Here is a 26,301-nt window from a genome sequence, read left to right on the forward strand (position 1 = left end):
GTGTGCCCCGGGACCAGCAGGCACTTTACATAGATCTCATCCAAAACTCACCCTGTGGAAAGAGAGGAGAAGCCGGTGCTCAAAAAGGCGAAGGCCCTTGTCCAGGGCCAAGGGCTGTGACAGGTACGACAGTCACACACAACAGGGTCAGTGTCTCGGGCTCGTTATGGCGGCTGCTCTGAGCTGAGCTCTAGGCTAGAGTCAGAAGAAACGTTCCTGGGCTCTTAGTGATGAGTGACTCGGACAAGTTCCTTAACCTCTGAGTCACGGTTCTTCCATTGTAAAAATGGGAAAACAGCAGCATACTATTTCTTTTTCTTTTTTCTTTTTACATGTAGGGAGCCATCACACAGACAATCTGATAATTATAGACCCTGTCGGCCGGAACCATATGTTTTGATGTGTGTGACTGCCTATGGTTGTACTGCAGCACACTGTTTCTTGAATTTGTTCTCAGGATTACACAAGACACTGCAAGTCAAGCCCTTGAGTTACAAAACCTGGTGCTTAGGGCAGGCGCACAGAATGCCCGCTTCCTTTCCTGAGAGGCTGGCCAAGCGTTAAGACAGCCCTGCCAGCCCACAGCCAGTTTCTGCTCTAACTCCCCCTCCCTTCCCCCATTGCACGAGAGAGCCTCCCCGCCTAGAAAGAGACAAAAGAAACCTGCCCCTGGCCCACTCTCCCAGCACACAACTAGTTATGTTTTTAAATGTTGACTATTATTATCAAGATTATAATTGTTTCTATCCATTTGTCTGCAAAAGGATGGCAGGTTTGGTTTAGAATTAAAGTTAAACAACCCTAGCTTTTTTCCCTCTCGCCTTTTATCTTAAAAATCCCATTAATCACAGCGAAGCCTCAGGTAGCAGAACTGTCTAGGCAGCGCAGGGCGTCCCCCTGTCCCCTCCAGTGGCTTCTGGACCAGCCCGACTGCACCCATCACCACAGTGACAGGGAGGCCCGGAGGCTCGTCCACACTCAAGTCCAGGAAAGAAAGGTGAGCGTGCTCTTTGAGGCTTCTGACTTCACCTCAAGTAAAAATTTTTAATAAAAAGCAGATTCCATAAAATCAAAGAGGAAAGTTATTCAGTTCTGGGAGGAGAGAGCAACATGTCAAAGAACGCGCACAGCACCGAGCAGTTTTTGCTCAGCTTTCAGCCACGTTATAAAACAGGTGGAGCCTGGCTGGCACGGCTCAGTGGTTGAGCGTTGACCTACGAACCAGGAGGTCACGGTTTGAGTCCTGGTCAGGGCACATGCCCAGGTTGTGGGCTCGATCCCCAGTAAGGGGCGTGCAGGAGGCAGCAGGTCAACGATTCTCTCATCATTGATGTGTCTATCTCTCTCCTTATCCCTTCCTCTCTGAAATCAATAAAAATATTTAAATAAATAAAACAGGTGGAAGTGGAGTCTTAAGACATTTCATCTTAGACCTTTACAAAACCTGCTCCCTGTTCAAAGCAAACACAAGGGCCACTAATTTAAGCACTGAAACGAATGAAAGCACTTACAGCTGAGACCAGCGAGGCCCAGAGCTGCATGTGCATTAGGCAGAGTCTGGGATCAACGACTCAGAATTAAGTTCCCATCTGTGCTGTGTGGAAAACCAAGTGCCTCGAAACACATAAATGCAAGTGAGAAACCTAAAGAAGCCCCATGTAACCACCGGTCACACCACTCTCTACCGGAGTCCTTCTCCCCCAGTGACACTGCAGTGCCCCAGCGGTTTCTCAGAGGCACATGTGAGGACAAGCACGCCACCTGATGGAGTTCTGGTTCACGGAGCACTCGATGCAGGCGTTGCGGAGGCACCGGAAGCATTCTGTTATTAGCTGCAGACTCGAGGCCAGGTGCTCCACGCCGGACGGGTCTCTGCAGGCCAGCTCGACGGTGCGAGCGGATCTCTTCAAGATATCCAGGACTCTTTGGAAGATAGTCCTGGGTGCAGTTTCCCTGAAAGAGGACAAAACTGTCACCAACCAGAAAACAGTAACCTAATCTCCCAACGTCCTGTTCAGAACACAGCCTGTCCTTTCTGGGAGGGCGGGGAGGTGAGCTAGGCCTGCCTGGGCCAGCTCCCTAGTTAACAACACAAAATAAAGGAGCTACGCGCACTGAGCGCTATATGCCAGGCACTGTCCTTATCAACATTTTCATGTGTTATATCGTTTAATCTTTGCATTCAGCCAGCACTGTCCTCTCCATTTTAAAGATAACTGAAGGGGAGGGGCTTTGAGCAACTTGCCCAGGGCCTCGGGCAATAACTGGCAGAGCCCAGTCCCAGCGGGGGCAGTGTGACCCTGTGCTCCACTCCCAGGACAGCCCAAACCCAATTTCAGGGACTGTTCGTGCTCCTGGATCTGCCCTTAATCCAAGTGGAATCGCTCCATTTCATGTTCCAGATAGGCAGCAGAGCCATGGCCTGTCACCCAATGCGCAGTAAAGTACAGTTACCAGAAACCAGTCATGAGGCCTGACTGCCTGGGAGGCAAATACACGATCCATCTCTAGATACAGAGAAGCTGGCCACACTGAGCGGGAGAGAGTGTGTGCCAGCGCGCACGTAGTCATTCAACTACGTGGCGGGGGGGGGGGGGGGGGGGGGGGGCGGGGGGCGGGGGGGGGAGGGGGAGACAGACCAAGAGCCTGTGCCCAGGGGAGAAATGAGCCTGAGCTGTCCCCTCAGGCACCCAGTTCCCACATGCCTCTCATGCCAGGAGCGGGCCTGCACTGACTCTCATTCCAAAGCTATGAAGGGAAGAATTTTTTGTGCAACACAGCACCTAAATGCAGGCCAACTTCCTCATTCCGGGCTCCCCGGGAACCAGCCATCTAGCTCAGCGTTAGAAGGAGTGCTGCCGTGGGGACAGTGTACGGATCTCGCAGATTCATTGACCATGTGTTTCCTCCTTTTGCCCTCATCCTGCAATCACAACCCCTACGTCACCCTTGGATTAAGCCAGATCGTCAGGGAGCTGCGCACGCATGCAGAACTAGGGACCATGAAACGCCTGCAGCTGCTGGGCTTGCTCAGTGCCGGGAAGACCTGCATGTCCCCTTTCCCGCCCAGGGGAGCTACTCCCTCCTTGAGCTTCAGGGCCATGCGGGCTGGTACTCCAAGTGGTGTGTGTGCATCGCATGGGCAGCTCGTACAACCACATTGATGGTCTCAGCCTCTCCTTTAAGATGTCCACAGCATCCAGAGCTCGTCTTTAACACGGAGTCCAAGGCAGGACTTCAAGTCTTAACCTTATTTTTCCCCAAGTGGCTTTCCCTTCTCTCCCTTATCTTTTACTTTATTCCATCGTTTTTATATTTTCAGGTGCTTCAAATTTGTTTTTGGAAAGAGGCAGAGTGTTAATTAATCAATTAAAAATTGTGCCGAAACCGGTTTGGCTCAGTGGATGGAGCGTCGGCCTGTGGACTGAAAGGTCCCAGGTTCGATTCCGGTCAAGGGCATGTACCTGGGTTGCGGGCACATCCCCAGTGGGGAGTGTGCAGGAGGCAGCTGATCGATGTTTCTCTCCCATCGATGTTTCTAACTCTCTATCTCTCTCCCTTCCTCTCTGTAAAAAATCAATAAAATATATTTTAAAAAAAATTTGAGGAATCAGGCATAAAATAAAATAATTTGCCCGCATCTCCCCAGTCAGCCGTCTCTAAGTGTGGAACGTGAAGTGAAGCTTTGACTCAGCATGGCAGTGACTGGTGATCAAATGACAAAGGAAAGCTCGAGGGCACACACCGACCTGCCTCAGTACCGCAGGCAGCAGCTCAGTAGTAGCCATTGTCAGTGCCAACATGCCATAAAAGGCCTTCACTAACTCTCTCAAGAAAGCTTTAAGGAACACAAAATACAGTGCAGCAGACATTAATACACTAAGAAAATACCCAAGAGTTAAAACCTTTCAAAGACTGCCAAGAGTGATCACGATCTCTACAACAAAGAATTTATTATTTAATCTTACATTCAAATAGAAACAGAGCTCTGCAACTTGAATAATCTACAGTAAAGCCTCTTTTTTTTCTAGTAAGATGGCTAAAATATGTGTATTACACCTGTGATAAAGAAGCCAATTATGTCTTCTTTCAACTGGTCCTTTGCATGCTACCTCTGGCATGGGAGTCAACTTCCTACTGTGAAGGTCGTCCCTGATGCCACTCTGAAATCTTCACATTCGGTTTACTCAAAATTGGTATCTAGCACTGCAAAAGCTGCAATCAAACTATGGTAGACTAAACACAATGGGAGAAAAGCATTTTCTTAGGAAAACTGGGTAACTGATGTTCCAGCAACAGAACAATTAATTCATGAGCTGGCCTGTGATGATTCCCAATGTCACATGTTAATTTGTCATTTATGCAACATGCCTTTTTCTTTCATTCTTTCTTTTCAATCCTCTCCCAGGGATATGTGTATTGATTTTAAAGAGAGAGGAAGGGAAAGAAACATCAATCGGTTGCCTCCCATACACACCCTGACCAGGGGTCGAACCCGCAACCTAGGTATGTGCCTTGACCGGGAAGGAAATCTAACCCGAAACCTTTTAGTGCATGGGGTGATGCTCCAACCAACTGAGCCACCTGGCCAGGGCCATGCCTTCTTTTTTATTTATTACACTTTCAATCAAAAGAAAAATGTTTAAGTGAGCTGGTCAATCAACAGGTTCCTGAATCCAAGTAACTATGACCAGCCACGCAAGAGGAACCACGGCAGCGTCCATCGGCACGCAGTAATTCACGCCTGTGGGTCAGAGCGAGGGGGAGCTGGGGTTGTGATCCCTGTCCTTTCCTGTCTCCGGGTCGCACACCCATGAACTCCTGAACATGCCAAGCACCTGCAATCCTGTGTCTGCTCCACCAGAATGCCCTTCCCACACCTTCCCAGCCAGTTCTCTGCCTGCAAGTCTTTGGGTCTCCTTCATGCTCAGCCCTGGGGGAACTCCCCACTAGTCCAGTCCAAGTGAACCCGTTCCCACCGCCACGCTCCACTGGCACTCAGTCCAGAAGACTGCAGTAGCACCAACATCCATTACCTTCACTTGCAGTTACCTCCCCAGCTAGTCTCTAACCGCCCCCTGCCCCCAAACAGAGACTATCTTTTTTTTTATCCCTAAGCCCAGAATTGGCATTCACTAATGTTCTGTTCCATTCAAGTTTAAAGTAAGTGATGAGACTACGTATTTGCATACTCAGCGTGACATCTGCTTGTGATCCAAGCCCCTCGGAAGCAGAGGCAGCAGTGGGATCAGTGTTCTGGAAAAGGAGCTACTGAGGCCTCGGCTCACCCCTTCCATTTCCATTAAGAAGCCACATATCCTGGCCCCAAAACATGAAAAATGTCATATGTTAAGAGGTAGATATCTTCTGATTGCAACTTAACAAACATCTAATTTCTCTTCCACACTATACAATAAATGGCTAAGTTTAAAGGGGGAGGGAGAGGAGTTGTAACCCGATTAACTATATTTTAAATTTCTTGAGAGCAGAGACTATTTCTTAGATGTCTGTATCCCTCTATAAAGGGGCTAGGGGAGACTCTTTCATCTAGACCAGTGGGTCTCAACCTTCCTAACGCCGCGACCCTTTAATACTGTTCCTCATGTTGTGGTGACCCCCAATTTCATTGTTACAAATTGAACATAATTAAAGCATAGTGATTAATCACAAAAACAATATGTAATTATATATGTGTTTTCCGATGGTCTTAGGCGACCCCTGTGAAAAGGTCGTTCGACCCCCAAAGGGGTCGCGACCCACAGGTTGAGAGCCGCTGATATAGACCCATAGAATAAATAACTATGATTTTATTCACAATATTTTATACAGTATGACACATTAACAACTTCCATCAGATGAGGACAAAAAGCTTTTACTCTTCTATTCTTCCTTACCTTCTAAATGGCCTTGAAAGAAAGCTTTTTTGGCATTACAGATCCAAAGTAGTTAAAATGTACTCGGTTTGCAAATTCCAAGTTCACTGTCAAGACAGCACAGCTAAATATGTGTAATGATTAACGACAGTGAAATAACTAGTAAAGATCAGTCAATCGTTCCTATATTACAAATGTTAATAACAAAAATTGCTGTCATTTCTGCTTTAACCAAACCAACACAAAATATTCACAGGACTTTAAAAAGCTTAGCTACTTCATTCACAGAAGGCAGAAAGTACTTAAGAGGACAATTAAATTCAACCGTTAGACATTCCTATTAGGTAGGAATGCATACCCTGAAGACAACATATAAATGAAATGTTACATTACACACAAAAAAGGCCAAAAAAAAAAAAAGCCTTTGAATTATACAAAAGGTAGAATTTCATTTCCTTCAAGTTTGAACAGATCTGTAGGTGTAATCTCAGCAAGTCCTGTTTGAGCAAAATTAAAGAAAACTACCCATGATTACATGTTAACAGGTTAGAGAGGTCTAATAAACTATATGTATACACATTTTACAGTCAATTCATCAGGTGGAACCTCCTACTGAAAAGGAAACTAAATGCTAGTCATTGTAATGCTACACCTAAGACTCTCACACTTGCTAAAAGATTTATTCTAATACCTTAGATTTAATTAAAAACTGGCACATGCGGTTTAGAGTAGTTTAACCACTGTCACTAAGAAAAACTATTAAATACATACAAGTTCAGAGATTAAAATAACAATCACTGGTTGTTATTAAACCATAAGCCCTGCCTCCTGATGTGACTGGGCTGACGGAGCAAAAACAGAAAACAAAGCATTTCTATCTCCTGCCAAAAGCAGCCGAGGCAACATTGTGAAATTCATCTTTGCAGACCTCACAGCTCCTCTTTAACAGTCTTTTCCCACTTCTGTCACATCCGGGACTCCCCAGCTGTCCCTGACAGCCCCGACCACTCCCCTGCGCGGGGAGGGGGGGCAAACTTTGTCTGGAAAGGGTCAGGGACACACGTTAGGCTGTGAGGGGCTGACAAGCTCTGTCACAACCTCAAAGCTCTGCTGCTGTAACACAAAGGCAGTCTCAGGCAACACCTAACTGGCTGTGTCCTAATAAAACTAGTTTTATGGACACCGATACTTAAAGTTCATATAATTTTCACATGTCACGAAATTTTATTTATTTTCCCCAACCATTTAAAAATGTAAAAACCATTCTTAAATCAAAGTCCATAGATCTAAACTGAATTAAGAAGGGCACTGTACCCTGGCCGGTGAGGCTCAGTAAGTGGAGGGTTGTCTGTGCACCAAAAGGCCATGCACAAAAGGTCTCTGGTTTGAGTCCAGGTCAGGGCACATGCCCAGTCCAGTCAAGGTGTGTGCAGGAGGCAATCAATCGATGTTTCTCTCTCCCTTCCTCTCTGTTTAAAAACAAATAAAAAAAAATTATTTTTTAATCACATCGTTTTAATACCTTGTCTTTGTTTAAACTGCAGTAATGCTGAGCGTATATGCTGCAGTCCTTAAAAAGAAAGAAGGGAAATGAGAGCCTGGGGGAAAAAGGGACAGTAAATAGGAAGTAGAAGGATCAACAGGTTGTAATTGAAAAGTTTTAAAAAGGAAAAAAAAATAGAAAATCAGATTGTGAATTTCTAACAAAAACCACGTTGATTTTATTTTGAACGTCACTGAAACCACAGCTCACTTTTGGGAGAATTGATGTCTATATTCTTTAGGTTTCCTATCGTACAATGGTGTATCTCACCACTGAAGTGTTCTTTACTATCTTTTGATAAAGTTTTGTAACACTCTCAATGGTGATGATGCCACTGACACTTCCATTGTACTTAGTATGTGCCCTGCACTCTACCAAGCACTCCATGGATGCACTCCATAGCTGTAATGAGAGTACCGCTTGTTTACAAACCGTCTTCAACTCTAATACGACGGCTCTAGGCTTGTGGCCTTCAGAGAGGTTGACTCAGCCTAGAGTTAGCCACGGGGTTCCTTTGCCTTTGAGTGAGTGTCCTTGCCCACAGCTCCATGACCACACCCTTGGGTCCAGAGACCACTACAAAAGACTGGAAGAATGAAAGACTCAGAAACTCTTCTGAGGGTACTACTGGTCACAATTCTAACCTTATTTATTTTGATTTGCTGGCTCTAACTTTTTCCTGTCTACTGTGTCCATTTAAGATAATTGAATGTGAGGGGTGGCTCACACTGACCACATCTGTATTTTGAAGTTGAGTCAGAACACCTTACCAAATAGTTCCATATGGCCTTCCAGCTCATGGCACAGATAAAAATAAAGGAAACTGCCATCACTCTAAAAGGCTCTTTTTATAGTGTAACTTAATTGATGTTCTCTCTCAAAAAAAGTTGACCTGAATCATGGTTGAGTCAAGATGATATGGCATCCTTAACTAAGCTGACAATTCGTGTGGGTTTTTTGTTTTGTTTCGTTTTTTGTTTTGTTTTTGGTGCATCCAAAAACTCTCGCTGGCCAGAGGCACAGTATGTTTGGGGGAAGCCTAGTGCATGTGCATACACACAGATGGCTAGGTTTATTTTCGAGTTCTGTAGTATGTTGGCTTCTGAAGTGTTTACTCAATTCCCTTCATGAAAGTTAGTCAACACACGTATACAAGCAATGAGTAACACTAAGACATTTTGTACCTCTTGATATCACAGTCATCGTCATATTTCATAATTTTTCTATACTTTCCTTACTAGAGTCTTTCCTCTATGCTCTCACTTATATACCCAATGACTCAAGAAAATCAAATGCTCAAGGAAATAATTATACTATGAAGTGCTTATTATGTGCTAGGTCTTTAAGTAGGTCCTGAGAATAGAGGTGAATGAGAAGAATCCTGCCTTCAGATTGCTGTCATTCTGGCGGGTTGGTAGGTGATTAAGTGGTTATAACATCCTACACAAAGTTCTCTGAAAGAGGTAATAAGCAGAGAGTATCTTGGTTCTTCCACGTCTAGGCACAACCATAAACTACAGCAACCAGCCTGACAAGAGACAGGCAGCGGAGGGCTCAAACCCCTTCACAGCAGAGCCTAGCCAAGTGCTGGCGGAAAGCAATCTAGACGGGAGGGTGGGGAAAGGATCATCATCAATTAGACTCGGGACAGGCTGCAGCAGTGGCGAGGGCAGCTTGTTGCACTAACACTCCTGTGTAGGCCCTTTTAGACTCCAAACAGCCCTAGAACAGTGAGTGACAGAGTGAACCGCAGGAGTGGAGCAGACTGAGAAATGCTCGGTGTCCCTCCTCCACCGCTGGCCGGTCTAGTTAAGGACCCCGGGGGCCATCCTCCACCAATGGGCAACATGTTAACAGAGCAGTGACCCAGCGTCCATTCGGACAATTCAGAGTTGCATCCCTCAGAGATGCCCAGTGGGACTGAGCCCCCGTTGCCCACACAGCTACCAGCTTGATAAGGACAGCATCTTACAGTGGTGTCTCTCCTTCCAGTCGAGCTTCCCCTCTCCTGCACTCCTCATCGCTGGGGGTCACTTCCGATTAAATTACCTCATCCAAGTCTTTGCCTCAGATTCTGCTTTTGGGGAAAAACAACTAAGGCTCAGGTAGACAAGGAGATGTGTACAAAGATGGTCTCCGCAGCACTGTCTGAATTACCAAAAATTCAAGACAAGCCAAGTAGCCATCAGTAAGAGAAGAGGTAGATAAATTAAGATGTTTACAACAGCTGAAGTTAGTGATCTAGCTCTCTGGGATGAACACCAGTAACACTCAAAACAAAATGTCGATTAAAAACAGGAGCTGCAGAGCTTACAGCATCCATTTATGAATAAGGGAGAAATGGGATTGCAAAGTGAAACACAGGGCACCCCTACCCGATCCCCCCTCCTGGTATTCACACCCTCTAGGTGACCCCTCCTGCGCTCCCGCTCTGTGACCACTGGAATATGCAGGCGTAAGGGTGTGCCATTTCCAAGGTTAGGTTATAAAGGCACCACAGCTTCCATCCCCGCCGCACTCTCTTGGATCATCTGGCTTTGGAACGAGCCGGCTGCCAGGTGCCGAGTGGCCGACACAGGGGTCCACGTGGGAAGGAACAGACGCTACCTGCCAGAGCCACGTGCGAGCGTGGAATCCCAGGCTTCAGCCCGCCGGCCTCAGCAGACTGCGGCCTGGTCCACAGCTTGACTGCAACCTCGTGAAAAAACACGGAGCCAGGCCCACCAGCAAAGCAGCCGCAGGTTCCTGCCACTCATAAACTGTGCGCAATAATAAATGTTTGTGTTTCAAGCTACTAACTTGCCGGATAATTTGTTCTAATACAGAGGACATTAACAGTATCAGTAATGTTTTGACTTTGAGAGAACAAAACACAATTTTAACTCTTGTTGATTTTGCAAGTGAAATACATGTGTACTAGTTAGATTATATCATCTTCCAAAAATGCATTAACATAATCATGTATTGTAGTTTTGTCAAGAGTTTAAAAACAACCAACTGACAAAAACACTAGGATGAAAGCTAAAGATAAGCTTAAATTCCTTTTTCCTTAGAGTATACAAGGATGTTTTCTTAAATGTCAGTTCCTAAATGCAAAACCAAAATCATCTAAATTCCTCTAAGTTACTTTCAAGTAGTCTTTTCTTTATTTGTTTACTTTTTTAATTGATTAACATATTACATATGTGTCCTTATCCCCCTATTGCCCCCTCCCCCACTTAAGTAGTCTCTTTTTTGTTGAAAATTCTCATAGCTTTTTGAGAGAAACATCGATCAGCTGCCTCCTGCACATCTCCCACTGGGGATGTGCCCGCAACCCAGGCACATGCCCTTGACCGGAATCGAACCTGGGACCCTTCAGTCCGCAGGCCGACGCTCTTTCCACTGAGCCAAACCGGTTTTGGCTCTCATAGCTTTTTAAAATTGTTTAATATTGCTTTTAAAAAACCTATTTTTTTTCAAGGAATTCAAATATTAAGAAGAAATTACTGCCCACATCTTTTGGATCTAAAAAACTATTTTTCTTCCACTGAGTTATTATATGCTTCTTATTCTAAAGTTCCAGAAGCAACTATTCTAAAGTTTAAAAGCCTATTGAGACCAGAACCTGATCATGGAATTGAGATGAAATTAAACAGTTAACAAGCACTATTTTAAAATATGCAAAATTCTCAAGAATGACCATACATTTCATTTCCTTTCACTACTGACTGACTAGAGCAGGGGTGGGCAAACTTTTTGACTCGAGGGCCACAATGGGTTCTTAAACTGGACCGGAGGGCCGGAACAAAAGCATGGATGGAGTGTTTGTGTGAACTAATATAAATTCAAAGTAAACATCATTACATAAAAGGGTACGGTCTTTTTTTTTTTTAGTTTTATTCATTTCAAACGGGCCGGATCAGGCCCGTGGGCCGTAGTTTGCCCACGGCTGGACTAGAGGTTGCAATGGTAATATTGGTGTTTGCTGGGCACCAGCCATGTGCTGGCACCATTCTGACTCTACATACAGCACATCAACCTACAAGGCTGGCATCATCATACCACTGGCCCAGGTGAAACAGGCTGGGAGAAGTTAAATATTTGCCAGTTCACACCACTAGGAAGCGGCAATACTTGGATTTGAAACTAAGCCTATGCCTCATGAAAGCCTTTTTCCCCTGAAACCCATTGCCTGATTCCAAAAAGGTATCAATATTTCATACTGGTGTATTTCAGGAGAGAACAGGGGAGAAGGAAGGAGCCCCCAAACACAATTGTTTGAAAAAAAACAACTATCTCAGTCACTCTGCAAAACAGACCACAAGCTGCCCTGTGGTATTCAGAGGTCACAGAAAGCAGAGGGAAAGCCCCTGCAAGTGAGCTCTCAGGACCAGAGCCGTCAGGTAAGACACTACCATGGCTCACCCTGCGTGCAAGATTCCAACAGCGGAATCTTAATTATATTCAATGTTGTGCAACCACCACCAGATCTAATTCCACAACAGAAACTCTGTAACCATTAAGCAATAATCCCATCACCCCACCCCCACCCGCTCAGGCACTGTCCCAATTCCCTGGTAACCTCTAAAATACTTTGTTTCTATGACTATTCTAAGTACTTCAGATAAGTGGAATCACAGAATATTTGTCCTTTTATGTCTGGCTTCTTTCACCTTGCAAAACATTTTCAAATTTCATCCATGTTGTAACATGCATCGGTACCTCATTCCTCCTTATCCTATACTAGAAGCCCGGTGCACGAAATTTGTACACAGCGGGGGGGGGGGGGGGGGGCGGGTGTCCCCTCAACCCAGCCTGCACCCTTTCAAATCCGAGACCCCTCGGGGGATGCCCAACTGCTGGTTTAAACTGGCAGTCGAACATCCCTCTCACAATCTGGGACCGCTGGCTCCTAACCACTCACCTGCCTGCCTTCCTGATCACCCCAAACCACCTCTGCCTGCCAGCCTGACTGCCTATAACTGCCCCTCCCCCGCCGGCCTGGTCACCCCTAACCCCCTCTGCCTGCCGGCCTGATTATCCCTAACTGACCCCCCGCCAGTCTAGTCGCCTCATGCAGCCTGCTGTTCGGTCGTTGCATGGTGGCATCCCGGACAATTTACATATTTCTCTATTATTAGTATAGATAAGAAAAGCCTAATATGCAAATCAACTGAACAGAACAACAGGTGGAGCAACAGATCGCTATGACACGCACTGACCATCAGGGGGCAGACACTCAATGCAGGAACTGCCCCCAGCCTGCAGGCCCCAGGCAAGCCAAGGCAGGTGATAGTGGGGCCCTCCAATCACCACACCAGTCACCCCGCAGAGGGAGGTGACCGGCGGTGGCAGCGGGGCGATTAGGGGCAGCACCAGGCTGGCCAAGATGGGTGCCAGCGGGGGCCCCCTGATCACCCCGCCGGTCACCCCACAGATCAGCCCTGATCACTGGCCAGGCCTAGGGACCCTACCCACGCACAAATTTCGTGCACCAGGCCTCTAGTGACTAAATAATATCCCACTGTATTCTATGTTTTGTTTATTCATCTTTGATGGATATGGGCTGTTTCCATCTTTTGGCTATTGTGAATAATGCTACAATGAACATTAGCACACAAGCATCTGAGTGCCTGCTCTCCATTCTCTTGGGCATATACCTAGGAGTTGCTGGGCCATATTCTATGTTTAGCTCATTGTGGAACCACCAAACTGTTTTCCACAATAGCTGCATTATTTTACATTCCCACCAGCAATGCAGAAGGGTTCCAATTTCTCCACATCCTCACCAATACCTACTTTCTTTTATTTTTCTTTTTTTGGTACTAGTCATCCTAAGGACATAAAGTGGTATCTCACTATTGTTTTAATTTGCATTTCCTTAATAATGCTGTTGAGTACTTTATCACGTGTTTCTTGGCCATTTATATATCTTTCTTTGTAAGTCATGTAAGCTTTTTGTCCATTTCCTCTTTTAATCATTGAGTTGTAGGAGCTCTTTATATATTCTAAAACAAGTCCTTTGTCAGATATATGTATTGCAAATACTTTCTCTAACTCTCTGGCTTGCCTTTTCATTTTCTTTATTTCTTTTGATGAGCAGATGTTTTTAGTTTTATAAAATCTAATTTGATAGTCAATTTTTTCTTGCATGGTTAGTGTTGTGTCCTGGATAAATGTTTGCCTACACTCAGGGCCACAAAGATATTTTCCCATGTTTCTTCTAAACATGTTATAGGCCCAGCGGTGTGGTTCAGTGGTTGAACATGAGGTCACTGGTTCAATTCCTGGTCAGGGCACATGCCCAGGTTATAGACTCGACCTCCAGTTTGGGGCATGCAGAAGGAAGCCAAGTGGTGTTTCTCTTCATCGATGTTTCTCTCTCTCTACCATTCTCCCTTCATCTCTAAAAATAATAATAATAATAACAATAAACACATTATAGTTTTAGTTTTCATGTTAGGTCTATAACCCATAATGAAATATTTTTTTGCAAATGGTGCAAGGTGTGGGGGTCAAGGTTCATTTTAGTCCAATTATCTATCAAGTTGTTCTACCGCCATTTGTTGAAAAAAGTCATTTTTAGATTGTTTTGATTTTGAGTTTTCAAATATTTGCAAAGGGAAGATACCTGAAACTGACCTCAATTTTTCATGTACAACATTCACCATTCAAAAAAAAAAAAAAAAGACAGAACCAAACAACTAAACACAAGAAGACAAAAACTGACAATAGAAAGTTATCAGGCACATTAACTATAATTAATACACTCAAGAAGGTTAATGACAAAATGAATTCAACAGTGTAACCTATTTTTAAAATCAAATAGAAATTCTACAATACAATGACTCAAAAATACAACACCTGAAACTAAGAGCACAATAGATAACAGCAAATAAGATGCAGAAAAGAGGATTAGAGAACTACAGCAAATTAGTACAAAAATTTTCAAACAGAAACTCAGAGAGAATAGGAACTACAGAAAGGAGCCTATGGGATATATAAGTAGAATGAAAGGTTTAACATACGTGCAATTGGAGTCCTAGAAGGAAATAAAAAAAAAAACAGAAGACAAACAATATTTGAAAAAATACTGGCTGACAATTTTCCAAACTGAGAGAAGACATCAAATTCAAGCAGCATTATCCAAATAGGATAATCATGAAAAAGCCAAACATCTCTGCCTTATGGGTCTTCCATTCTGGAAGGAAACATCGAGAATAAAAAACCGCTGTATATTATTATGTGGTACATTAGATTGTAATAAGTGCTTTCTTTAAAATGAAAAATAGAGTTTATAAGGTAAAGGGATTCAGAAGTAGAGGGAAATACCTATGCTATTAAATAGGATGTATAAAACCTTGAAGGCAGTAAACAGAAAAAATTATCTTAACTAAACACAGACAGAAGAGGAAAAATAAGCCATCTTGACAGAAGGCTTAAAAAAATTATTGTCTACATGGGTATGGGAGAAAAAGACCAAGCAGGCACGAGTAATAAGTTATACAAACAGACGCCGAAACCGGTTTGGCTCAGTGGATAGAGCGTCGGCTTGCAGACTGAAAGGTCCCAGGTTTGATTCCGGTCAAGGGCATGTACCTGGGTTGCGGGCACATCCCCGGTGGGAGATGTGCAGGAGGCAGCTGATCGATGTTTCTCTCTCATCGATGTTTCTAACTCTCTATCTCTCTCCCTTCCTCTCTGTAAAAAATCAATAAAATATATTTTAAAAAAAAAAGTTATACAAACAGAAGCAATTCCACGAGAATTTGTTAAGTACCTACAATTATCAGACTCAATGCAGATGCTAGGCATACAGGGAATGTGACATGCTCACTTCATTCAAGAAGCTTAGCTGCTGGAAGAGCAATGAGGTATCAGTTAAGTATGAGAAGAATGTATAGAAAGTAGAATCCAAATGTTACATGATTTCATGAATATTCAAGAACTGGAACATAATCTCTATAGAAAAAAAGTAAATTATAGAGCCGCACTATCCAACAGAACTTTCTGCAACGATGGAAATATTCTATATCTGCATACCAATGAGGTAGTCACTGGCCACGTGTGGCTACTGAATACTTAAAAAGTGACTAATGCAAGTAAGGAACAGAATTATTAACTTTACTTATTCCTAAGTAACTTAAATAGCCACATGTAGCTAGTGGCTACTTAATGTACAGCAGAGGCGGAGTATGACAACCCACCTCACTTGGCTCCACATTTTTACACAGTGGCTAAAATGTGTTATCTGGATATATATCATAAAGATAGATAATGTAAAGGCAGAGATACATCACAAAGTTGACTAAAAAGTTGAAAAAGAATACCTCTGGGAAAAAGCCAAAAATAGACTTTTTAATGCATTTATATCCTACTTCATCCCAGAAAGAATTTAACAAGACTTGCAAAGACTCAGAGCACAGCAAGAAAAATCACTTGTTAAATGTTTAAAATGCCTATATGGTCCAGCCAGTGTTCTAAGTGGTTGAGCATTTGACCTATAACCAGGAGGTCATGGTGCCATTCCAGGGTAGGGCACATGCCCGGGTTGAGGGCACGATCCCCAGTAGAGGACGTGCAGGAAGCAGCCAATCAATGATTCTCTCTCATCATTAATGTTTCTCCCTCTTCCTTCCTCTCTGAAAGCAATAAAAATATTTTTTAATGCAGTTATGTACATTTAAAAAAAGGTATGATACAAACTTAAAATAAGTTAAAAAAAAAGAATTTTTTTGTGGATTTAAGTGATTAAGATACTATTCAAGAAATGGGTTATTGAATCTGAGTTTAATGCAGATCGAGTAGAATTTAGATTGGAATACTAATTATCCATTGCTATTTATTAAATGACTCCAAAATCTCGCATTTTAAAACAGTAATATTTCGGGTCCCGCACAGGCCTGCGGATTGTTAGTGGCTGAGTGGAGTGGTTAGGCTCAAGGTTTCTCAGGAATTGTAAATGGCTCCTTCCCTGGCTGCTGGCAGGAGGCCTCATCCCTCACCAGCAGATCCCTAGGGATGCCCGAGTGTCCTCAGGACATGGGTTAGCTGAAAAAATATATTTTGTGGGTCTTCGAAGACTTGATGCTACAAAACCAGCTTCTGTCTGTGGTAGCTGGAGTGACAGAAGTGTCATGTAGTGGAAAGAACAATGACTCGGGAACCAGGTAGACCTAGACAAGCCGGCTGTGTCAAAGTGATCCCAGAGAGCAATGAGGAGCTGCAATGCTTTCATGCATGACCTAGGCTCAGAAGTCACATTGCCACTTCTGCCACATTCTTATTTCAAAGCAAATCACTAAATGCAGCCCCCACTCAAGAGAGAGGAATTACCCTCCTCCTCTTGAAGGGCAGAGAGTTTGTGAACATATCAAAGCCACTGCAATGAGCCAGGAGAATTACCTCACTGGGTTGGGGTTGGCTAAACCCCAAAATTAGCATTATCACCTTTTTAATAGCGTCCATTGCTTTCTAAAAGGCAGATTAAGCACAACTGGGTTCTTGGTCGCTTACAGCCCAGTTACTTTTTAACAGTAGGTGCTAAATGGCACCCACTAGGCATAAAACACCGTGCTAGACGTATAGCGGTACAGATCCTCACAATAACTACAAAGTGGGAGGTATCATCCGCATTTTCAAGTCGAGAAATAAGAAGTCCAGAGAGATAGATAAGCCCAGGTTTTTGTCCAGGTCTACCTGGTTCCCGAGTCATTGTTCTTTCCACTACATGACACTTCTGTCACTCCAGCTACCACAGACAGACACTGGTTTTGTAGCATCAAGTCTTCGAAGACCCACAAAATACATTTTTTCAGCTAACATGCAAATCTTGTTCCATCAATTGCTTTCTTACTTTCTTCAGTCTGTTTCTGTTTTGGCGGATGTTTTCTATCTGCTACTCTGAGGCCTCATTTTGCTTCACTTTTCCCATCCAGCTCCTGGCACTGCGGCCCACCCCCGCTCTGGGCTCCTCTGCAGTGGAGGGATCCTCTCAGAGCAGCTGGACTCTGGTCTAAACCATGAGACCCCTCTGAGGGGCAACTAGTGATCTGTCCAAAGACACACAGAGAAGCAGAGGCAGAACCAGGACCAGAAGCCCGTCCTCACAAACTCTCATCAGGTCTCTGCCTCACCAACGGCCTCCCCGCCCCAAGACCTGAACATCAGTTCACCTTTCCTGGTCTCCAAATCCTGCCTGGAGCAGGACAGGTTCCAGAAAAACTCCAGCCAATGTGGGCAGCATGTTTCCTCATTCTCCCCTAATAATCCATTTGGTCCCCAAGTCCTGTCCATACAACTTGTCAATACTTTTCAACATGTATCCTGTCCCTCCCCATGGACAATGTCCTAATGCGGCACTTTTCTTTTTCGCCTGCGCTTCTGCATCAGCTCCTTCAAAGTCCCCTGCCTCCAGCCTCCCCCTCTCTAATTTAGCCCCCACAGGGGCAGCCAGAGAGCTCTTTGTCATATGCAGATCTTCTCATGCCACTCCCTGGAGAGGCCTGCCCTGGTTTCCATTAACTATCCCCCCCCCCCCCCCCCCCCCCCCCCCGCAAGAGAAGAACAGAAGAAGGCCTTGTAAGTTGACTGAGGGTCTTGGATTTTCTCCTCAGGTTACAGGAAGGGGTCTGATGTTTGAATGTCTCCTGTTATTTCATTTACCCTTTCGGGAAGCCTGCAAAATCAGCCTATGGTCCCTCTGCATATGCTGTTCTTCCTACTCAGCCCTCTCATCGGTAAGCCACGCAGCCAATGTCATCTAAAACCTTTCCTGGCTCATCCATGTATCCAACAAACAGACCCATATGGTCCCCTGGGCCACCACCTCTTCTTGTCTAGATCCTCCCATTACAGTTTGCTTACACAGCAACTTCCCTAATATGCTTGGAAAAAGGGGGTCACGTCACATTCACCTTTGTACCCTCAGCCCCTAGCAAAGAGCCTGTTTCATAGGGGGTGCTCAAAATGGTTGGGAACTAGTCACAGGCCCATCCTGGTTTAGATCTGCTGAAGCCTTAACTCAGTCAACACATCTCCCATCAGTACCACATCAGTTAACATCATCGCCCAAAAAGCATTCAGCGCTCTCTCAACAGACACGCACCATTGTGATCTGAGGTAGAAGTGCTCCAATGAAGGGGTCCAGTTTAAAGACAAGAGGACCTCCAGGGATCATCTGGACCCACCCAACCCAAGTGTGCCTTTCTTGTATGCTCTCTCTACCCTCTGTATGCACCCCCCGGGACTGCATGACTGTCTGCTGGCTTCCCAGAACAGGGCTTTTCACAAAACCTGGTATTTGGGGACATAAATATATGAAGCAACAATACCAGCTAACATTTACTTAGTACTACTAGGTGTACCGGTTAATAATGCGGATTTTTTTTCACTAGATGGAGTTACACCTATGGTGATATATATGCAATTTGATATGTATGCTATTTTGTTGTATTGACAACAAGCTTCAAAACATCATATGTCAAATTTTCTGAAGGTGTTAACATCATAGATATTTTTACGCTTAAAAATGTCGAATTTCATGCCAAAAAAAAAGCATTTGCAGGAAGTTTTAATTCATTTCTTTATTTTGAAGAAAAGTGCTGCTGAAAGTTATCGCGTACTTCGGGAAGCTTATAGCAAACATGCTCCATCTCAAAATACTTGTGAACGCTGGTTTAAACACTTTAAAAATGATGATTTCGATGTGAAAGATAAAGAACATCCAGGTCAACCGAAAAAGTTTCAAGCCCAACAATTACAAGCATTAGTGGATGAAGATGCGTGTCAAACTCAAAAACAGCTTGCAGAAAGATTAAACGTTGCTCAGCAAACAATTCCTGATCGCTTACAAGCAATGGGAAAGATTTTAAAGGAAGGAAAATGGGTGCCACATCAACTGAACGAAAGACAAATGGAAAACCGAAAAGTCATCAGTAAAATGTTGCTTCAATGGCACGAAAAAAGTCTTTTTTGCATCGAATTGTGACTGGCGATGAAAAGTGGATTTATTTTGAGAATCCCAAATGCACAAAGTCATGCGTTGATCCAGGTCAAACATCAACATCGACTGCAAGGCCAAATCGCTTCGGAAAGAAGACAGCACTCTGCGTTTGGTGGGATCAGGAAGGTGTGGTGTATCATGAGCTTCTAAAACCAGGTGAAACCGTTAATACTGATCGCCACGGACAACAAATAATCAATTTGAACCATACTTTGATCGTGAAACGACCAGAATGGGCCAGAAGCAATGGCAAAATAATTTTGCTTCATGATGACGCACCATCACACACTTCAAAACCAGTTAAAGACACGTTAAAAGATCTTGCCTGGGAAGTATTAACCCACCCGCGGTATTCACCACACCTTGCTCCTTCAGATGACACTTGTTCTGATCGATGGCACACACACTTTCTGAGCAGCACTTCAAAACGTACAAAGAAGTGGAAAACTGGGTCTCTGAATGGTTTTTCCTCAAAACAAGAAAAGTTCTATTGGGACGGTCTCCACAAATTCCCTGAAAGATGGGGGAAATGTGTAGCTAGCGATGCACATTACTTTGAAGAAAGCACTTTTGATGTGTCTCTTGAAATGATCGTGTTTTCTTTGATTACAAAACCCGCCATTATTAACCAGTACACCTAGTATGTATCAAGTACTGTACAACATTATTCCCATTAAACAGATGACAAAACTGAGGCCGAGATTCGAACAAACTCAAACACGCATTGACTGAGGGCATCACACACTTGATACTTTCGCGTGCTATTGCCTTCATTCCTCTGAACGATCCAGAAACGAAGTTGTGTATCATACATACACCCGTTGTTAGACAAGGAATCCGAGGCTTCCAGAAACTGGTCAGTAATGCGCAACTTACAAAGCCAGGAAGCACATGCTGGGCTGTCGGGCTCCGGGGCACCTGCTGCCCTGGCTATGGTGCCCGGGGCAGCACCTCTCCGGACCAGGCTCCCCCACGGCCGCCCGCCCCGCCCCGCCCCGCCCGGGGAGGCCAGGCCCGGCGGGCAGTCAGCACCGGGGGCGCCAGCCCAGCCCGCCGCCTAGTGCCTGACCGCGCGACCCCCACGTGCCATGCGCCCGGTGTGGTCCTGTCACCTGCTCCCAGCCACCCGAGATCCGCAGCCTGCACGTTGCAGGAGCGCCATCGGCTCAATCCCCGAAACGGCCGAAGGTGGCGAAGGGCTCGGGGGCGTAAGGTCCCCCTCAGCGCACCGGACCGGCAGGTGGGGGGCAGCTGGCAGCCCCGACCCCCCGGCGCCCCGGGGACAGACGCGGGAGGAAGCGGCCTGGGGCCCGGGCCGGGCGCGGGGCCTCCGCAGCCTCCGGGGAAGGGGCGGCCCCCCGCTGCCCGCCCCCCGCCAGGCCGCGCCCCCCGCAGCCGGCCGGCCGCCCGGCCGCCCGCGCCGCGTTACCGGTTCCGCTGCTCCTTGAAAAGCGCCGTCAGCGCGCGGAGGGCCTCCAGGTCCGGGATGGGCGCGGGCATCATGATGCCAGACAGCCCGGCGGGCGGCGGCCTGGGCGCCGCCATCTTGCCGCTGCCGAGGCGGACGAGGACGAGCGGCGGCCGGGGAGGAGCGGCGGGCGGGAAGCCGGCGGGGAGGGGCGCCCGCACCTCAGGCCACGCCGCCGCCTCGCGCCCTGCAGCCCCGCCTGAAGCGAGAGCGCGCGGCACGGCGACGCCGGATCGCCCGGCAGGAGGGCTGTGCGCCAGGGAAGGGGGCGGGCGGAAGTGCGGCCCGAGGGGAGGGGGCGCTGGCGGAAGTGCCGCCCGAGGGGAGGGGGCGCTGGCGGAAGTGCCGCCCGAGGGGAGGGGGCGCTGGCGGAAGTGCCGCCCGAGGGGAGGGGGCGCTGGCGGAAGTGCCGCCCGAGGGGAGGGGGCGCGGGAGGAGCTCTGCGTGAGGCTTGGGGAAGCGAGGCCTGGAGTGTCCAGGTCTGAGGGGAGGAGCCTGGGTTCAAGGTTCACTCTGATGCGGAGGGTACAGGACAGGTTCACCTGAGGGGGAGGGGGTACAGCACAGGTTCACCTGAGGGGGAGGGGGAGGGGACAGGTTCACCTGAGGGGGAGGGGGTACAGCACAGGTTCACCTGAGGGGGAGGGGGGTACAGCACAGGTTCACCTGAGGGGGAGGGGGAGGGGACAGGTTCACCTGAGGGGGAGGGGGAGGGGACAGGTTCACCTGAGGGGGAGGGGGTACAGCACAGGTTCACCTGAGGGGGAGGGGGAGGGGACAGGTTCACCTGAGGGGGAGGGGGTACAGCACAGGTTCACCTGAGGGGGAGGGGGAGGGGACAGGTTCACCTGAGGGGGAGGGGGTACAGCACAGGTTCACCTGAGGGGGAGGGGGAGGGGACAGGTTCACCTGAGGGGGAAATGGGAGTCCGGGAGGATGGGGGGACCTCTGAGGGCCTGAAGACCATTTCCTCTGTTGAAGGGATCAGTGCCCGGACTCCGAGCACCAGAGCACCGAGCACCCGGAGCAGTCTGTCACCAGCTTGAAGTCTCAGGCCCCGAAAGTTCAGTTCTCCTTCCCCAGCTGTTTACCAGGCACTTCACACAGGGCGAGAAAACACTGTTCCAGCTCATCCGGGGCTTAAAACACATGCCCTAGACTATGAATTGTTGTGCTTTGTTTCCTAAGGGAAATGAATATATTTTACAGGAATCAGACAAGATTCTCTGGAGGGTGTTGGTAACTCACTTATTTCATTTCCATGCCCGTGATCGTATCAGGTATCCTTTCAACAGGCATTGTTGCCACGCACTATGCCAGGTGAGATGGTCCCAACCCTGAAGGAACGCAGACTATTGGGAGACAGGCAGACATGACCGAGCACAGTTAAGGGCTATAGAGGACTGTACAAATGGCTGTGGAACCACTTAAAATACATAGATACGTGCCCTCTACAATTTGATTTGAAGAGTAGGAGTGTGTATATAATGTGTTTTTTATGTTCTTTCCTAAATAAATGTAGACACAATAATAAGCACCACCAGAGTATGCAGGAGAAATGAATCGTGCACAAGCAAGTTACTTGGTATTGTAATTCAGCCTTACCATTTAACTGACTACATAATCATTTCGTTCCACAAATATTTCTATGTGCCAAGCATTAGATCTCCTAGCAGTGCTCAAGACAATTCAAAATGCTTAACAATCCTTAGAAAACATTCCCCCTAATGCAGTGGTTCTCAACCTTCCTAATGCTGCGACCCTTTCATACAGTTCCTCATGTTGTGGTGACCCCCAACCATAAAATTATTTTCGTTGCTACTTCATAACTAATTTTGCTACTGTTATGTATCGTAATGTAAATATCTGATATGCAGGATGTATTTTCATGGTTACAAATTGAACATAATTAAAGCATAGTAATTAATCACAAAAACAATATGTAATTATATATGTGTTTTCTGATGGTCTTAGGCGACCCCTGAGAAAGGGTTGTTCGACCCCCAAAGGGGTCGCGACCCACAGGTTGAGAACCGCTGCCCTAATGTTTAGCCTAGATCATTGCAATATAATCGTGATTGGTTTCTTTGCTTCTATTGCCTCCCGATATTCTAGATCCTTTAAAAATGCAAGTCAAATACTTGCAGGATTTACTTCCTTACTTCAGCTTATCTGCTCAAAGGATCTAATGAGTTTCCTTTATCAATCTTTTTTTTTTTAATCCTTACCCAAAGAGTGAAGATATTTTTTCCATTGATTTTTAGAGAGTGTGGAAAGGAGGGAACAGGTGGAGGGAGAGAGAAACACTGATGGGAGAGAGACACATCAATTGGTTGTCACACACACACACCTATAGGGGTGGGGATTGGACCTGCAACACAGGTACCAGCCCTTGATCTGGAATCAAACCAGAGACCTTCTGGTGCACAGGCCAATGCTCTAACCACTGAGCCATGCTGACCAAGGTTCCCTTACCAATCTTTAAAATTGTAACAAGCAGTACACCACTCAAATTCCTGATCCTCAGGAATTTTTCTCCATAGCACTGAACACTTTCTATATCATAGTTTATTTCTAATTGGTTTATTGTTACTTATCTATTTTGTTTACTGCCAGAATGTATTCCAGCACCTAGAAAAGGTCCTACTATAAGGTAATTGTTCAATAAATGTTAGTTGAATTAATGAACAAAGAACATTTCTGACAGATATTATTTTAGGACTGTGACTTTGCATTTTCTCTTCCCAGTAGGCACCGAGCCATGGGCATCTCTCAGGACAACTGGCACAAGTGCCACAGGCTGGGGACAAGAGAAAGCCCTATCAGAAGAAGCAAATATATGAGCTGGGCCACCCTCCTGCCAACACTAAGATGGGCACCCACTGAATGCACACAGTCGGAGTGCGAGGAGGCAGCAAAAAGTACCATGTCTTGAGGCTAGATGTGGGCAACTTTTCCTGGGCTCCAAGAGTTGTACAGGCAAAACAAGAATTATCGATGTTGTCTACAGTGCATCCAACAATGACCTGGTCCACACCAAGGCCCTAGTAAATGACTGCATCATGGTCATTGACAGCACACCAGACGGACAGCAGTACAAATCCCACCATGTACTATCCCTGGGCCATAAGACAGGGGCCAAACTGACTCCTAAGGATGAAGAGACTTTAAACAAAAAACATTTGAAGAAAATTAAGAAGAAATATGACGAAAGGGGAAAGAACGCCACAATCAGCAGTCTTCTAGAGGAACCGTTCTAGCAGAGCAAGCTTCTTGCATACATTGCTTCAAAACTGTGCTGCAGATGGCTGTGTGCTGGAGGGCAAGAAGCTGGACTTCTATCTGAGGAAAATCAAGGCCCAAGAAGGCAAATAAATCCTCCTCTCTCCTCTCTTAACTCATGTCATAAAGGTGGTCTACAGTCTATGGGAAAAAAAGATATTTTCAGAAAGGAGAAAGGAAATAACAATAAAAAAGTACAGGAAAGAGGAAAGCTGGAGGAGAGGAAGACAAAAAGTATAAGGAAGATTAAAAGAGAGAGAGATTAACAGGGTAGGCTAGAAGTATGGGCAAGCAAGAGAAACAGAAGGATATTAAATTGGTCAAACAGTGGGGTGTTATTTACTGCCTGGAATCAGCTGGAGGATTTTCAACCTTGACTGAATTGACAGAACTAAGCTAATAGTTCACTTGGGCTAAAAGGCATTTTTTAATGTTACATATCTTAAGTAATTGTTTACCTTAGATCAGCAATTTTCTACCTGCATGCCACAAGATGTTTTAAAGCATGCAATATGTGACTATTGGGTGAGGGGCCCTGACCTCTTTTCCCTTAGATTGTCAAATTAAAAAATTACAACAGCCACACAACAATTGCCATCTGGTGTGAATGAATCAAAATTATACCTATTTTTGTCAGACTGGCAAAAATATATATATATTCTGGTGTGCCGCAGAATTTTAGTAATTAGTCTATGTGCCATGAGATGAAAAATGTTGAAAATCATCACCTTAGGTAAACATGCCATCATTTTGATGTACCTGAATTAAACTTCAGATGAAATCTGTGATCTGAGTTTGTCTTGAGCCTGCTGCAAAAGACCTAGATCAACAACGACTCAGTAGTCAAGAAGTAAAAATAAATAAAAGGAAAGGAAAAAATAGAAAGCAAGAGAGAAAGGTGAGGTGCAAGCAAGATTTGGACCAAAATGTGTATGGTTTTTGTAGAGAAAAGAGAGAACGAGGATACAGGTAAAGAGAATGGAAGATGAATGATGGTGAAAAAACTTCTTGCTTGTGCTGCTCCTCTATCTCACTTTCTCCTTCTTATCTCTGCCTATGATTCTCTCACTAGAAAGCTTATGCCATTGCCACCTATGCCACCAAAGCATCCTGTGTCAATCAGGAAAAGCTCTGGTCAGACCTCTCTTGGCTCTGACCTTTCAAAGACAGCTTTGGGCTATAAACGTGTTTATGTACCACCTTCCTGCATCTGAAGTCCCTCAAGTCAGGGACTTTGTCCTCCTCATTTCATCCAGGACCAAGCTCAGTGGCTTGCACTTAGAATCTATGCTATAAAAATGTATTGATGCCCTAACTCAGGGTCCTCAAACTTTTTAAACAGGGGGCCAGTTCACTGTCCCTCAGACCGTTGGAGGGCCGGACTATAGTTTAAAAAAAAAAACTATGAACAAATTCCTATGCACACCGCACATATCTTATTTTGAAGTAAAAAACAAAACGGGAACAAATACAATATTTGTATTTGCATGTGGCCCGCGGGCCGTAGTTTGAGGACCCCTGCCCTAACTGGTTTGGCTCAGTGGATAGAGCGTCAGCCTGCGGACTGAAGGGTCCCAGGTTCAATTCCGGTCAAGGGCATGTACCTTGGTTGTGGGCACATCCCCAGTAGGGAGTGTGCAGGAGGCAGCTGATTGATGTTTCTCATCGATGTTTCTAACTCTCTATCCCTCACCTTTCCTCTCTGTAAAAAATCAATAAAATATATTAAAAAATGTATTGAACTGAAAACTTTGGAGCCTATAGGAAAAAATAACAGAATAGTGTAATTGTTAAGAGCAGAGATCAGCAAACTGCAGCCGGTGAGCCAAATCTTTTCCACTATCTATTTTTATAAATTGTACTGGAAACTACCACAGTCATTTATTTACATATTGCTTATTTGATGCTACAATCAGAGAGTTGAATAATTGTGGCAGAGATTGTATGGCCCAGAAAACCTAAAATATTAACTAATTGGGTTTTTGTAGAAAAGGTTTGCCAATCTCTGGTAAAGAGCATGAATCCTGCTCTCCTTTCTTAGCACCTCATCATGGACAAGCAAACATCTCTTCAAGCCTTTTATTTGTAAAATGAAACAGTACTAATACCTACTTAATTTGGCTCAAGGTATAATTGGTAGTAAGTAACT

The 26,301-nt window shown here is 45.4% G+C and overlaps 1 protein-coding gene, 1 non-coding gene and 1 pseudogene across 3 annotated transcripts in view; 1 reads left to right on the forward strand and 2 right to left on the reverse strand.

Annotated features, from left to right (window-relative positions):
• ATXN10 (ataxin 10) overlaps window positions 1-21,166 on the reverse strand; it is a 128,155-nt gene extending 106,989 nt beyond the window's left edge. The window contains exons 1-2 of one of the 2 annotated variants that reach the window (XM_059681380.1): window positions 20,832-21,166; window positions 1,762-1,953 (exon numbers count right to left, since the gene is read on the reverse strand). In XM_059681380.1, the coding sequence (XP_059537363.1) occupies window positions 1,762-1,953; window positions 20,832-20,947 (308 nt within the window). In that variant the 5' untranslated portion in view covers window positions 20,948-21,166. The remainder of the gene's footprint in view (window positions 1-1,761; window positions 1,954-20,831) is intronic. The other variant, XM_059681379.1, reaches the window with a different exon arrangement.
• LOC132229053 (small Cajal body-specific RNA 14) lies at window positions 332-435 on the reverse strand. The gene has a single exon (XR_009451621.1). It is a non-coding gene; the product is annotated as a small Cajal body-specific RNA 14 (non-coding RNA).
• A 2,465-nt stretch (window positions 21,167-23,631) lies between the features above and the next one.
• LOC132226884 (small ribosomal subunit protein eS8-like) lies at window positions 23,632-25,296 on the forward strand (annotated as a pseudogene).
• The last annotated feature ends 1,005 nt before the right edge of the window (window positions 25,297-26,301 follow it).

Source organism: Myotis daubentonii, chromosome 2, assembly GCF_963259705.1.
Source record: "Myotis daubentonii chromosome 2, mMyoDau2.1, whole genome shotgun sequence".
NCBI classification, from domain to species: Eukaryota; Metazoa; Chordata; class Mammalia; order Chiroptera; family Vespertilionidae; genus Myotis; species Myotis daubentonii.